Here is a 15,896-nt window from a genome sequence, read left to right on the forward strand (position 1 = left end):
GGATGTAGAGGGCCACAGGCTGTTCATGAGGTCTCACTGATGGGCAGAGGCCCCTCTCCGGTGACTGATCTATGAGCAAAGGTCGTCTGGTTTGGTGCTCCACTCTATGGATCTTTAACAATCTTTAACTCCCCTAGTTATTGTATGGTCATTAGCAGTCTATTGGGGATTGGAGTCAGATAAGTGCACAAGATGTGCATGCACTGTCCTTAGCACAGCATGAGCTCTACCTCGTTGTAACTTGATAAGAAGTTCCTGTTACTTTACTACTTAAGTGAATGCTTTGCAAAAATTCAAGGGAGTTGCTTCCATCTTGTCTCCTGCCTCATCAATGCGCATTTGAGATAGAAGGTTAAGCTGGTCTTATCCCTTCAAAATTAGTATAGGATCCTTGATCTAGTGGTGAGCTGATTTAGCTGTGCACAGCACTGAGGTTGGGTCATTCTGACTGTGTGACATGTAATTCAAAAAAGAAAGAAAATGAGTTTTTCTGTGTCTCAGCTGGTGTGTTCAGTTTTTCTTTTGTAATTTTACTGCTCAGTGCACAGGCTTCAACGTTAAGAGCCAAATACTCTGCAAATATGAACAAACTGATAAATCTCACAGATGAGTATCAGAATGATGGTGCCACCAGTGGGTATGAGGGTGGCAAACACAGTGGGAATGAGCTCATGAAGTTCCACCCACACCTGGGTCAGGAAAGAAAAGAGGAGAAGCCAGAGCTGTGATCTCAGGCTTCAATGAAGCCTAGAGCACTGAGGCAGGGGGAGGGAGAGAGAGCAGTCAGTCCATGGTCAGAGTCACAGCCTGCAGGAGAGTGGGAAGGCTAGAAACTAAGCCTCTGGGTGGGGTGGGCGGAGCAGTGCCCTGGTGGTGATGCTCTAAGGCTCCGTCCTTCTGCTGCTCCTTGACTTGTGCCTGACCTTAACCAGTCTTTAGGTAGGACACAGAAGGGCAATCTGCGCTGGGGCAGGGGAGGTGAGATTTGAAGAAGCGGGGCTGGATAGATATTCCCAGAGGATGGGCATTACCTGATAAGCTGCACAGAGGTAGGGAACCTGTGTGCAATCAAGAAGTCAAAGGGACCGTCTCCCTTGTTGGCGATGGTCTTGATTCCGCAACGTTTCCTGCATACCTCCCTTGCCCCAAGTGCTGTTCTGGCCCTTGGTCGGCTTGCCACTCCACATTCCATGTCCTTCCTGAGCTGGAGGCTCACACACGTCTTCCCACACCCTTCTTCATTTGTTCTTTGTGGTCCTGGATGTAGGCTATCTCTGCTAGGCTGCCCAGAGATTATAGGATCACAGGATTTGAGAATTAGAAAAACCCCCAGAGATCCTCTGATGCAACCCCCTCATTATACGGAGGAGAAAACGGAGGCTCTGAGAGGTGAGCTAATTTGCTGGAGGTCACAGACTCAGTGGCTGAGCTGGACTTGAGGCCTAAGTTTCTGGAGGTCTGTGTTGCATAAGCGATGGGAGCATTTGGCCAAACACAGACTCTGCCTCAGGGCTGGTGAGCAAGGAACCAGTAAAATTACAGGTAATAAGCCCTGCCAGGAATGAGGTGGGAATTCTCAGCTCCAGGGCTGAGCTCCCTAGAGATCAGGAAGAAAGCTGCAAGGAGCTGGGGGAGGGAGGAAGGGGCAGCAGCTGGTACCTGCCTGCCCTCTTTAATGTCTTGGTAGAGATGACCTGGAACCCCAGAGGCAGACAGGAAGGAGGCGGGTTGAAATTCTGGTAGATGCTGGGGTGTAGGAGTCATATGCCTGGAATCTCAACAAGAAGGGGGGTGTCCTTTGGGTGTGCCTCCCCCCGCTTCATCTGGGTATGAAGCAATCAGCCTGGACTGCTGCCAGAGCCTGCCAGTGGATCTCTCCCTAGCCCACCAATCTGCTGCCAATCAGTGCTGCCCAGACAGACCGTGTCCTGGCCATTTACAAGCCATGCTGCCATCTTCCAGATCCCCTGGCCTCCCTGCTGCATCTCACCCTCGATTCTAGGCTGTCAAGACCCTTTTGGATCTTGACTCCTTCACTTGCTATTAGATCTCCTTCTGTGTCATCTGCAATTTGATGAACATGCCCTCTAGGCTTTTAGCAAAGCCATTGATAAACATGTGGATGTAACCCCCTCACTCTCAGGGTCCATTCACCCAGTCCATATCTCCATTAGCAGACTGGATCCCCAGAAAGGGTGGCTATTGCTTCTCCTGGGTTCCAGAGGAAACTCTGTTCCTGGATATTCTCCTAAATGCAAGATCATGAGTCCCCACTACTGTGCTTCCATTTAATCTACCAGTAGACTCAGTTCTTTAGCGAAGATATTTAATCAGGGGCAGCTAGGTGGCACAGTGGATAGAACACTGGCCCTAGAGTCAGGAGGACCTGAGGTCAAGTCCAGCCTGACACATAGCACTCACTAGCTGTGTGACTCTGGCCAAGTCACTTAACCCCAATTGCCTCACCCCCCCCCCAAAATGGCATAACAAGTGGCTACAAAGCATTTCCCTCCAACACCAGGGTTACATCTCCCACAGACATACACAGAGTCCAATAGGGATTAATGATCATGAACTTAAAGTATCACGTTTGTGAGGTACACATGGTGGGACACATGGCCGGGGGAGTCACAATTCCTGTGCTGCAGAGACTTGAGTCAATCAGTGAATTTGGTGCCTACTGTGTGCCAGGCACTCTGCTAAGCATATGGCTGGGCAGGGGGAGGTGATGGGATAATCAGCAGGCCTCGGCACCATATTGGTTATGGGAGGTGAGACAAAATGAGAAGTCTAGCGTGCCATCTAGGTTACAAGCCTGGGTAACTGAGAGCATGGCGATGCCTCCGTCCTCTCTAATCCTTGATGACCTTTCTCTCTCCATGGGGATCCCATGAAATTCATTATGAGTCACCCCACTGTTCTCTGAGGTGGCTTTTCACCAGCCGTCATTAGTGGCTTGGGTGGGCTGCTTCTCCTAAGGTCTGTAGTTTGGGTGAGATGGGCCAATCTGCTGCTGGGCTAGGCTGAGCAGGTCACTTGGCAGCCTCCCTGGCTCCTCCCCATGGTGCAGGGTCTGCTGCATAGGTCAGTCTGCTGGTGTCTTTTTTTTTTTCTACCTTCAGCCTGGGTGGGGAGTTACTGTTACACCTGTCATGAAGACTCTTAAGCTCTTAGTTTGTGATGACACAAGCATCTTCCCTTTGACTCCCTCATCTCCAGGCAGGAGATTACAGAAAACTTGCATTTGTTTTAGAGAAATTCTTCCTGGATCAAAAGTTTTTCTTTCTTTAAGCCTTAGGGTAATTAGTTTTTCCCCTGTTGCTTTAGAGTAATTATTTTCAGTTCAGTGGTTTTTACTTCCCGTACTCCTTTGAAAATCTTTTCTAGAAGAGAGGATAGGACAGAGGAGGGAAGGGAATCTGTGTCCTGGGGCACCATTCACTTTCTGTCTGGCCTCTCATAGGCAGGCAATGTATTCACATTTCTTCCCTTTCTACAAGGAATTTCTATTTTCCAGCTGAAGATTTTCCCTTTTATGTTTCTTTGCTTCTGCCTTTCAGCCTCTTCAGACATGGAATTAGGGTCACCTTGACTGGTCTCACTGGAGCATTCATTTCCCTCACCATTCAACTGCGTCTGAATTGGTCAGACTGTAATGTCTCCTAGGCTGCCTCTCCCCTTCTTCTCCGTAGGAATAGTATGAGATACTTTATAAAAAGTCTTACTAAAAACCGGGAGAACTCTGTCAAGGCAGTCAATGAACATTTAGTAAGTGCTTACTGTATGCCAGACACAGCAAAGAACCCAGGGTTCACAAACAAAGGAAAAATATAGTCCTTACCTTCGTGGAACTCACACTCTATTCAGGGAAACAACATGCAAGTAACGGTGTGTGTACAGGATACGTACAGTACAGGGAAGCCAGTCCAGAGGGAAAGAATCAATAAACATGGGTTACGTGCCCACTGAGTGCTGGACACTGTGCTAAGTAAGCCCTGAGATACAAAATGAGGCCAGCAGTCCCTTGACCACAAGGAGCTTACTGTCTAGCGGGGGAGACAACACGCAAACCAAGGCGCAAATGAGCCACATCCGGGACAAACAGGAAGTCATGAGCAGAGAGAAGCCTGGCCTGCAGAGGGCTTGGAGAATGGTTCCTGGGAAGGGACTGACTGAGAGGGTGAGGGGCTTGTGGCGTGGAGGTGGGAACATTCCCCTCCCCTGCTAGTTCAGTGACCTGGTTAAGAATAAAAACCAGGCGTGGGGATGAGCTGGGTTTGCTATGGCCTGTTCTGGACAGAATAATGACCACTTCTCTTTCTAGGTATTGGTCAGTCTCATTACTCATTTTTCCCCCTGGAATTCTCCCAGGAATCTAAATCAAGTTCTTTGGTCATAGTTTGCAGACTCTGTGCTTGTCCCTTTAGACAAATGAAGACATAATATATGTATATAAACTTATATAAACTTGTGACCGCTCTCACATTGTTTAGATAGCTGGGGGGGTCCTGGAATCAAGAACATCTGAGTTCAAATGTGGTCTCAGACGCTTCCTAGCTGTGTGACCTTGGGCAAGTCACTTAATCTGTCTGCCTCAGCTTTCTCAATAGCTCCCCCTCCAGGGTTGTTGTGAGGTTCAAATAAGGTAATACTTGTAAAACACTTAGAACATAGTAAGCACTATATGCATGTTTATTCCCTCCATCCCCCCTCCCCTTCCCTCTGTCACAGATCCCTGATCACAGCTCAGCCATCACATCTACTGGTCTTTCAGGACCCAAGGATATAAGTCTTCTACTGTCTTGCATTCATCAAAGACACTGAGTGCACTTTTCCCTTCTCCTTACTCATCCCAGGATGTCCTTATTTGTCATTTTCCAAGCAGAGGTCATTCTTCTTGGTAGAGAAGTTTGTCACTGATCACCATCTGTGTACCTCAAAGGTATACCTTGGGTTCCAGAGGAAACTCTGTTCCTTGATAGTCTCCTAAATGCAAGATCACGAGCCCCCACCAGTATGCTTCCCTTTAATCAGCTGGTAAACTCAGTTCTTTAGCAAAGGCATTTAATCAAATGGTATAAGGAGTAGTTACCAAGCATTTCCCTCAGACATCAGGGCTACACTCTTCCTTTCCTTCTTTGGCCCTCCTTTTCCTCTCAAGATACTGATCCTTCCTCACTGTTGCCATCCTTTGCTTCCCTGGCCAACTGTGGACTATCCCCAACACTATTTTTATAGGATTGTGTCCCATTTTTAGATTCATCATCCATCCACTTGGTCTACCTTCCATCTTGTTTATGCTTCTTTTCAAAGTCTAGGTTGGTTTCTGAATTCCCTATGCTTCCATGTCAATCTCTTCAATTTCATTTTTCCCCTCTTCATTTGAATTGTTAACCTTTGTGTCTTGAGAATTCCATTCTTGGGCACCTATCACCCATCCTGGGCTGATTCCCCTAAAATATTTGTCCCCATGAGATCTTACCTATTTTCCCTCTAAACCTTTTGAGATCTGCTTCTGCTAAAACCAAGGGGGCATGTCAAACTATGCCCAGGTGTTCCCTTTTTCTCTGACATAAGCTTCAGGATAGAGTAATCACTTTCCCCCAGGATTCATATAATTTTCACTTCTCTTTGAATAAAGTTTGCCTCATCAGAGATATAGTGAACTCATGGGTTTCATCTCACTGAATCTCAGCGACTGCTGTGGTATTATGATCCACAGTATATGTTTAAGATTTCTGCCTTTCTACTTTTTTTTTTAATGATTTCTTCATGCCCTAGAACATGATCAATTTTTATAATAATTCCATGTGAACCTGAAAGCATTACAATTTTCATAATTCCCTGTGAATTCAATAATTTCCTTAGGTATATCAGATTCAGCTTTTTTAACATTCTGTTCAAGCCTATAATTTCCTTATTTGTCAAGGTCCAAAAGAGTAACATTAAAGGCTCCCATTATCAATGCCTGAATATCTACATCTTTTTGCATTTCATTTAGCATTTTCTATAAATATTTAGTGTCCATGCTATTTGGTCCATGTGCATTCAATACTGGCTTTATTTTATTGTCCACAGTGTAGTTTTCCCATCTGTCTCTCTTGGAGATGTGCATTTTTACTCCTGCTTTATTTGAAATGCTGATGGTAACCATTGCTTCTGCTGTTGTTCAGCTGAAACACAACACATTCCATTCCAGTTGGTCCCTTCAAGTCTGTATGTGTCCCTATATTTTGGGCATGTTTCCTGTGTTCAGTGTATTGTCGGATTATGTTTTCTAACCCACTTTCCAATTCCTTTTTGTAGGTGATTTCAATCTATTAACATTCAAGTTTGTAGTTAAGTTTGGTTTTTCTCTGGGTGGTATCCTGTTTGTCATAGTACATATTTATATTATCACAGGGTGCATCACAACTTGTTTTATTTGTAACAATCTAGCCCTTTTATCTGCACACATAGAGAAACAATTGCCTCTCCTCCAACACGGTTCTGAGGATTCTACTTTTACTGATGTATATTTTTAATCTTCTCTCATTCCAGATAAGAAGGCAGTTTAGAAGTTGCCTTTTTCCCTTTAAATACCCCTTTTCCAGATGCTATTTGTCTGATCCCTTCCTCTCTCTTATAGCAAATATATATCACATCACCACTTACTCATTCCTTGCATTAAAGACTTCTTTGTCTTGTTATTATTCTGCATTTTTAATTTTTATGTCAAAAGAGTATCTAACTATGGTTTCTACTGAATGAATAAATGACTAACAAATCTTTGGCAGAATTAGAGAACCAGCTTTTCTCATGAAGCAATATGCTTAGTTTTGCATAGTAGGCAATTTTGGTTGAAGGCTGATTTCACTTTTAAAAAAATTTATACTATTCTCCAGCTTCTGTCAGTGCTCATCTTTATTGAATAATTTCTTTTGTGATTCAAATGGGTGCTTTTCTGACATGTGATTTTCTGCTTCCTGCCTGCTGTGGCAGGTAAAGATGAAATGACTGAGGAAAACAAAGATTCCATCTTCTGAGCCTTCTGATTTATTAAGCAACGCATGCCCGTTACCCAACAAATTGGGATGAGACCTCCTTAGCTTAGATCTGGGCCCTGAACACAGGGGTACGCAGACTTTTGTACATTAAAAACAATGAATCAAATAAGGCCAATTAGTAAAATAAAATAAAATAAAAATTAAGGTAATCGGATTTCTAGTTGGAGGAAAGATTGGGGACTTTTCCAAGTTGGGAGGGGGAGAGTGAACAGGTGAAATTACCTGAATTCAGAAAAAGAGGCATCCCCTTCCCCCAAGTGTCTGTGATCAATCAAAGGAACATGGAAGCAATAACTGACCTACCGCTATGGGGCCAGCTTTCAGATAAGACAGATGGGCTGCTTGAGATGTACAATAGTGAGAAAACTCCTTGGGTGGGTCTTTGGATCTGAACAGGGTTTTGTTCAGCATAACTGAAGTCCTTGGTTAAGGGTCTCTAAGAAGCGGGGAGAACGGGGGCAGACTAGGTTCAAACAATGCAATAAAGTTTTCTCCAAATTCCCACAATTGCATAATGTTTTCTTACAAGACAGAAAATGGACTTGACCCATAACTGAATAGAAAGGGAACTGAGCTAGCTCCAGAACTGAGTCACAAGATGGAGTCAGTGTAGTTCACTTAATTCCTGCAATTAACCACTTGTTCTCCTTATGCCCTAGTCTTGTGCTGATAAAACTTCTACTGCTCATTTGCCCTTATTATAGAAATTTGCTATGAAAGGAAAAGGAGTTAAAACCTGACATATAATGGGAAAAACTCCCTTAGCTCTGTTTGATTTCAGGCATGAGTCATATCTGATGGCCAATCATGTAGTCACAGGGTATCAAAAGCAAGGCTCAGGATTAACCAGGTGGGGACATTTCCTATTCGGAAAGGAAATAACCCAAGGGGGAAACTGAGTCAAGAGGCTGCTACCTTCGACAATGCCCAGATCATCCCCTCAGCTTTTTCCCAGGCACAGACATTCACTTGTCGCAGTTCTCAGACTGTTCTGCTATTGGCTTCGTGATAGTTCAGACAACCATTCCTGTAATCGAAACTCGAAATAATAGTGAATTCTAGTCCCGAGAGTTCTTACCTCAAATAGCAGACTTTCACTAATCACAACTTAGGCCTTGAATATTACTAATTCCTAACAGTTACATGTCGTTTATTCTTTACTTATAAGATAACACTAACCAAATGCAAGAGTTTTCAAATATACAGCAACTGCCTAGAGAGTTGACTTACAGACGTATTGAAGTTACAGCTTTAAACCACCCTGTACATTTTCATAATTTTTTAAAGTTATAGTCAAAATTTTTCAAATGAAAACTTACTCTTTTTATAGTAAACTTATTGTCATCTGTTTTAAAACAGAATATGCCCCATTAAATATTTAACAGTTTTCATATATCTATTTTTATCATTTTTAATAGCTCAATTCATAATCAACAGCATCTATGTTAAAAAGAAAAAAAATTGGAGGAATCTCTGTCCTCTAACACTTTCTCTTTTATTTTTTTTAATTTTATATTTTACCTAATTACCTGTAAAAAACAATTTTTAACATTTTTTTTAAGTTTTGAGTTCCAAATTCTATCATTCCCTCCCTTTCCCCCTCCCTGAAATAGTAGGCAATCTGATATAAGTTATATATATGCAATCATGTGAAACATTTCCATATTAGGCATTTTATGCAAGAAGACTTAAAAAGATAAAAAGAAAGGAAGGAAAGAAGAGAAAAATAATATGCCTTAACATTAGTTAATATCAGTTCTTTCTCTGGAGGCAGATAGCATTTTTCATGATGAGACCTTTGGGATTGTCTTGGATCATTGTATTGCTGAGAATAGCTAAGCCATTCACAATTCTTCATCATAAGTTATTATTGTTAGTGTGTACAATGTTGTCCTGGTCCTACTCTCTTTCTAGGTGAGAAATTGTTTTGCTAACAGTATTTCTGATATAATAGTTTTCCAAATTTCACAATATAAGAAAAATTTGAAAATACAATAATAATATATACAATATTATGCATTTAAAACATGAAATAAAACTTATATCAGTCAGATGACACCAATTCATCTGAATTCATTTCCACATTATCACATATAAAAAGCATTAATCCTACTCATCACATCTAAAATCCAGTTTGGAGTTATCACGTGAAATGTCATTACATTCAATTAAATAAATAATAAGTCAAATTTTATATAGTTCTTACCAAATGCTAATCACTGTATTAAGCACTTTACAATTGTTATATTATTTGATCTTCACAATAACCCTGAGAGGTGGGTACCATTATTATTTTCCTCTTTATAGAACAGGAAACTGAGGCAAACAGAGATAAGATAACTTTTTTAAGATCACTCAGCTAATAAATTTCTGTGATCAGAATGTAACTCAGGTTTCCCTGCATTTTCCCAGCATTTTTTCCCTAACACCTTTATTTGGGAACCTGATCTGAGATGAGAGGAGTTAACAGGGTCGGAGGGGGACAGTCTCTGAACTGGGGGAATCACAGGGAGTCTCTGAACTTGGGTGAGAGTCAGAGGGGTCTTTGATTTAAACAATCTTTTCTCTTTTCATGGTCAAGGAAGGGTTAACAAGATATGGCTGTTTAAGTTTCAGATAAATTTAAAAAACAAGCTGTATACCTTCCCCCCTTCTTCTCCTTCACTCTGGGGTTATTTTCAAACTAGCTATATTCCTTCCTTACACTAAAACAATAGAGCTATCAATCTTCAGGGGGAAAAAAAAGTTATTTGATTTCTGTTTATCCTGGAAATCTTCACAGAATTTTGTTCTTATTTTTCCTTAAAACCAATTTGGCAGAGTGGTATCCCAAAACTCATTGAGATATTTCAGCGTATGTTGTTAAGTGAAAATGCTTAATCTCCAAACCTCCCAAACCTACTAAGATGTTTTCCTTAGTTTGCAGTTCTACAAACTGATTATCTGGTTTTGTTTCTCTGATTCCATCAAGGTCAATGCTGAAATAACAGGGAAAAAGTATCTGGCAGGTTTTTTTTGTTCTTCTTTCTACTCTGGTTGTTTGGTTGCTGTCCTTTGTTCTCCAAGAGGATCAAAATGACAACCCCATGTTGGAGTCAAGGTACAGTCTGTCGGACTGTGGCTGATCAGACCAACACAAGCTCAGAAGGCTCTACCACAGGCCAGGCACAAATGGTCCATGAACTCTGATAGGCTGGCCATGTTGTTCAAATGCCAAACATATGTTTGCCTAAAAGACTATCTTTTTGACCTAATCTCCCACTGAAAGCCTAAAATGGGGTTAGTTCTGCTTACAGGGACAATTGCTTCAAGTATGAAACTTTATTAATATTCCTCATCATTCTAAACTCTTTGCAGCCTTTTAGCAGTTTTTCTGACTGGTTTTCCTTTCCTTGAAGCTCAGGACAAAGAAGTAATGAGAGGGAGAGAGAGAAGCAAACGGGCTGATTACTTCACCCCAGCACTTTGCTGGATGAAAACTAATTATGTGGCAGCTTCAGTTGTCTGGAATACAACCAAGGAACCAGAAGAAAACCCAAAAGGCTACTGAACAACCTTATTAGATGTCACAAAGCTCAGAGAGTAAAAACCAAGTGCATCGTACTCAGGCTCACATTCAGAGCCTATTAACTTTTAATTTGCACAGAACTGTAATAACCTGAGATATCTGATTTCCTGCTCTGCAATTTGTTAAGAGAGTAAGGATTGGGGTAGAGTGAACCTTCCATGCAATGAGTATTTAATAAATAACAAAAACAGAACTGAGAAGGGACAAGGGGTAGGGGTGGCATTGTTAGAGGCAGCACATAAATAGCAGGAATCTGTCATGACTTCTGGGGAAAAAATATTAAAGAACCCAAAACTTAACTCTAAACCACCCACTCCCCAGAGTGAACCAAATCTAAACTTCCCTAATCTCTGGGATAATTCCAAATGTTCCCAGTCTCTGGGGAAACCTAAAACTTCCTGGTAAAACACCAATCCTGAATTCCCTTCTCTCTTGGGGGAGCCACTTGCTGGGGGCATCAAAATCCAGACCTAAACTTCCCCAATCCCTGGGGCAAACCTGAACTCTAAACCACCCCACTCCTTGGGAGGCAAGTTGAAAACTAGATCCAAATCTAAACCCCTCAATCCTGGGGGTGGACCCCCAAATAACCCAAACCTAAAGTTCCCCAATCTCTAGGGCAACTGCCAAGTCTTAAAGTAAAAAATGAAAATAACACCCTGATCTTACCCAAGCTCAAAAAAAAAAATGTGTGCAAGAGCAGGAGTCCAACCTCTGGTAGGCAGTCTTCTGAAAAAGTCCTTCAGCGAAAAATTAATCAGAGATCTTTAGGGAGTTTTTCTGGAAGGCTAAGCTCCTAGTCCTGACTTGACTTAGCATGGCTCCCCAAAAACTGTGGCAGGTGAAAGATGAAATGACTGAGGAAAACAAAGGTTCAATCTTCTGAGCATTCCGATTTATTAAGCAACGAATGCCAAATGTCCAACAAACCAGTATCAGACCTCTTCAGCTTAGGTCTGGACCCTAACTACAGGAGCAGACAGACTTTTATACATTAAAGACAATGAATCAAATAAGGCCAATTAATTAAAAAGAAATAATATAACATGAGGTAACCTGATCTCTAGTTGCATGGAAGATAGAGACTTTCCAAGTTGGGAGGGGGAGAGTGAACAGGTGAAATTCCCTGAAATCAGAAAAAGAGGTGTCCCCCTCCTCCAAGTGTCTGTGAAGAATCAAAGGAACATGGAAACAGTAACTGACCTCCCATTATGGGGCCAGCTTTCAGATAAGACAGATGGGCTGTTTGAGATGTACAATAGTGAGAAAACTCCTTGGATGGGTCTTTGGATCTGACCAGGTTTTTGGTAAGCATCACCCGGGTTCTTGGTTAAGGGTCTTTAAGCAGCAGGGAGAGGGGTTTTGGTTTCCTGGTTATGCAGGGCCAAGTTCAAATGATGCAGTAAGGTTTTCTCCTAATTCCCTCAAGTGAACAAAGTTTTCTTATAAGACAGAAATTGGACTAGACCCATAATTGAATAGAAAGGGAACTGAGCTAGCTCCAGAATTGAGTCACGAGATGGAGTCAGTGTGGTTTACTGAATTCCTACAATTAACCACTTGCTGTCCTAATGCCTTTAATCCCCTTAATTTCCTCACTACTTATAAGATTTTCTCTTTGATACTGAAGCTGCTATGTCTAGCAATTGAATTTCTAGGTGAGTCAGATTTTGGGTTCCTTTATGAAAGTATCCTTTTGCCTTCTATCCATCTTCATTTTGCCCTCTGTTTCCTGTCTTTGAGTTTGGGAAGAAATGTCTTTTTCAGCTTTTAGTGAGATGAATGTAACTGCTATAATGGTGTTTAGAATTCTCAGTTCTCTCTATGGAAAATGGGCCATGGGGGAGGACTCATCCCATTAGAACAGCTATTCCTAAAACACATTTGCTTATACTCCACTGGGGAAAAATTGGGGGAGGGGGAACCCACAACAGTCTGTTTTCAAATTTGTGAATCAATTTATTTTAAATTACCTTGGGAACCAAGGAAAATGAAACCAGTGATTTTTAGGCTGCATACTTTGTAACTCTGCAACAGAGGGTAAAACTTGAAACTTAATTAAACTTGAGTGAGCATGATTATATTGTCAAACTGACTCCTGATTTGCCTAGCACTTACTCATCACTGAAAGAAATTCTTGGTCGGGGAGGGTGTGTGGGAGACATTTTGCAACAAGCTCAAGGGAAGAAGAATGTTTATCTGAACTTATTAAGCCATTCATTCTTCTGCTATTTATCCTTGGTTTTAGCCTCAGTGTCTACACATACAATGAAGCTTTGAAAGATTTGCTGAGAGGGATCACCTGTTGACTGATTGGGTTGTAGGGTTCTGAGTCGTTAAAAACTAGACTAGTTGTTGTTGACATAATTTTGCTTGTAAGAAAAATCATTCCATCCAGCACACATTTACCTAGCACTTACTCAGTATCAGGCTCTGCCCTAGGTACTAAAGATACAAAGGCAAAAAATAAACAATACCTGCCCTCAAGGAGCTAATGAAGAAGCAAGATGAGTCCTTTCCATCGTGGTCCTTCCTCCACTTTACCACGGAGCTTTTGGATTGGAGTTTGCAGAGTTTAGAGCAGGAAGAGGAGGACCTTAGGGACAGTCCAAATGCAACCCCCTAATTTTACAGAGGAGGGGGTAAGGGACTTGCCCAAAGTCACAAAGTAAATGTCAGAGCGGGGATTCCAAACCCGACTTTGCATTCTGAATGGTTACCCCTTCTTGTTTGTCTTTCCGGGGTGCCTTCTGTTTCCCATTCTCTATTTCTGCCCACAGCCTACACCCAAGACTTGGTCTCTTGTGGTCCGGGTTCTACAAGTCTGGTCTGTAAACAGTGCAGATCACTACAGAGGTTTTGGCACCCCCAAGGAGCCACCTTTCATCCTAACTGCAGGTCTTCCTTGAGGTGTTGATCTCCTCTGGGAGCAGCAGTGCAGTTCAGGCACCCACAAACTGCAGTAACAAATCATGGCAGAATGTCAGCTCGGACAGGGCAGGGCAGGCCAATTTATTTTTGTCCTCGTATCGCCATTGTGCCCATGGGACCTAGCAGGCAGCCTTGGAGGCCAGACCTTCATGCATGGAAAAGGCCTTTTCCTGGTAAATGGAAATACAGACTCCTCAACCAGGGAAAGGCTGAAGTTTGTGAACTACAGAGCTTGGGATGGCATGGTGCCAGGGCCTGAGTAGGGAGTTAAGGACTGGACCTGAGGCTCTGGGGATCTTCAAATTGATCCAACATCAGCCACGAGGAGCCAGGACCACGTGTTCACAGCTCAGTCCTGGCCCGCCCAACTGGGGCAGACGAGCTCTCCCCTCTCCTTCCCTGACCACCTGCAAGGGCCAGAAGTCTGCGTGCCCAGGCTGGGACCTCAGGGCAGGGACCCCTGTGCCCTCTGCACCTGGCCTCGGAGGGGCTCCCGGGTGACTGAGGCAAGGAGGGTGAGGACGGGCTGCGGTTACACGTTGCTCCCCTAAGGTTTGCCGAGGAACAAGGCGTCAACCTTCCCACTTTCTGGCTCCACCCCCACCCCACCCCCCAGGTCGGGGCCGACCTGTGGAATGCCCATTTAGACCCAGTTGTGTTTGGGGAATGTTCCCGGGCGTGGGCAGCGACTTTTGGCAGGGAGGCAGGAGGTGGGCTCAGATTCTCTGGCAGAGGCGGAAGGAGCCATGGCCTTGGACTTCAAAAGTAAGGATAAAACTCTGCCACTTTCTTTTTGTGTGATAAAGGGTAATGCTCTGAATCTCACTTGGCTGCCTCAATTTCTCCCGATGTCAGATGAGGGAGGGATTGAACTAGAAGCTCTTCAAGAACCCTTCCAGGCAAGACATTTCCTGATTGGAGAGAATGTGTCCTGGGCGGGAAGGAAATGCTGACCCTTGTTGGGGGAGGGGTGCGGGTGCGCCCGCTAATCGGGCTCTCTCACACGGTCTCGCTGTGATTTCTTCCTTCCTTGGCCGAGCTCTGTCGCTGGGGAAGGATGGCTGGGAGAAGGGAAGAGCGGGAGGGGGAAGGAAAAAAGGGGAAGGGGGAGACAGAAAAAGGCCTAAACAGGAGGCAGGGTAGGGGAGGAGAGGAGGACAGGGAGGAGATAGGGGCTGGTAGAAAGGGGAGGGGAGAGGAGCGAGGAGAGGAGAAGGTGAGGAAGAGGACTGTTGGTGGGGGAGGGGGACAGGCTGCACCCTGCCCTCCCTAATCTCCCCTCCCTTCGAGAGCTAACTGAGCAGGGGGCTGGGCGGGGCCCCTCATCCTTCCCCTCCCTCCGCCCTGCCCCTACGCTCCGCCTGCGCCGGGCTCAGTCGGCTTGGCCTTGAGTGTGCCGGCCGGAGCTGGGGCTGGGCAGGAGCGTCGGAGCATCCCCGGGCCCCTCTCAGGCTCCTGCTCGCCCCCGCGCTCTCATATATACACATTCACGCGCGCGCGCGCGCGCACACACACACACACACACACACACACACACACACACACCACACGCACGCGCTCATCTCCACACTCACTCAGGGGCAGCTCCCTCCGGGAGGGGCCAGGCGGCCGGTTGTGCACGCATCAGTGACAGGAGGAGAGGGCAGGCGGGCGGGCGGGGATGCCAGCTCGCCTTGGCCTCCAATGTTTCACTGGAGCAAGTGGAAAAAAAGAATGGGAGCGTCCGTCTCGTCCTCCGCGGGCGCTGCGGCTAAGAGGCCGGTGTTCGACGAGCGAGAGGATGGTGAGTGAGCCCGGGCACCGGGCACCGGGGAGAGGGCATTGGGCGGCGGCCGCCTGGTGGCGAGGCTACCCAGCACATCTTTCCCACGGCCGGCCGGCCGGCTGACTGTCCCCGGTAGGGGCTGTCTGAGGCCGGAGCTGCAGCGGCGGCGGCGGCGAAGGTGGCAGCTCTAACTTTCTTGGGCTGGGCATGTGAGAGGTCCGCAGGGGACAGAGGACGGTATATACGTTTGGCTCTTCTGTCCCACTTCGAGTCCCAGGACCTGGGAGCACTTGGTGAAGTGTCTCTCTGTCTCTGTCTGTCTGTCTGTCTGTCTGTCTGTCTGTCTGTCTGTCTGTCTGTGTCTGTTTCTCTGGCTTGCCTCTGTCTTTCTGTCTCTAGATGTCTCTTCTCTCAGGCTGTCTCTTTGTCTCTTTCGCTCTCCTTTCTTCATTCTGTCCCCTCGAACTCTCAAAACCTCTCCAGCTTTAGGAAAGCAGAGCACAGGATCCTCAGTTCTTTGGCAGGAGCCGGCCTGCCCTGGGGCTGCGGTCCTCCTCTGTCCTAGGCACACACCGGCCCATCTGAG

The 15,896-nt window shown here is 44.8% G+C and overlaps 1 protein-coding gene across 2 annotated transcripts in view; it reads left to right on the forward strand.

Annotated features, from left to right (window-relative positions):
* Positions 1-14,199: 14,199 nt before the first annotated feature.
* Positions 14,200-15,896, forward strand: part of STK32C (serine/threonine kinase 32C) — a 184,532-nt gene continuing 182,835 nt past the window's right edge. Inside the window, exon 1 of one of the 2 annotated variants that reach the window (XM_020973073.2) lies at positions 14,200-14,310. In XM_020973073.2, the coding sequence (XP_020828732.1) occupies positions 14,292-14,310 (19 nt within the window). In that variant the 5' untranslated portion in view covers positions 14,200-14,291. Of the gene's footprint in view, positions 14,311-15,106; positions 15,329-15,896 lie in introns of those variants that run through there. The other variant, XM_020973072.2, reaches the window with a different exon arrangement.

The sequence above is a fragment of the Phascolarctos cinereus genome, unplaced genomic scaffold (assembly GCF_003287225.1).
Source record: "Phascolarctos cinereus isolate Bilbo 61053 unplaced genomic scaffold, phaCin_HiC Scaffold_3;HRSCAF=262, whole genome shotgun sequence".
Lineage (NCBI taxonomy): Eukaryota > Metazoa > Chordata > Mammalia > Diprotodontia > Phascolarctidae > Phascolarctos > Phascolarctos cinereus.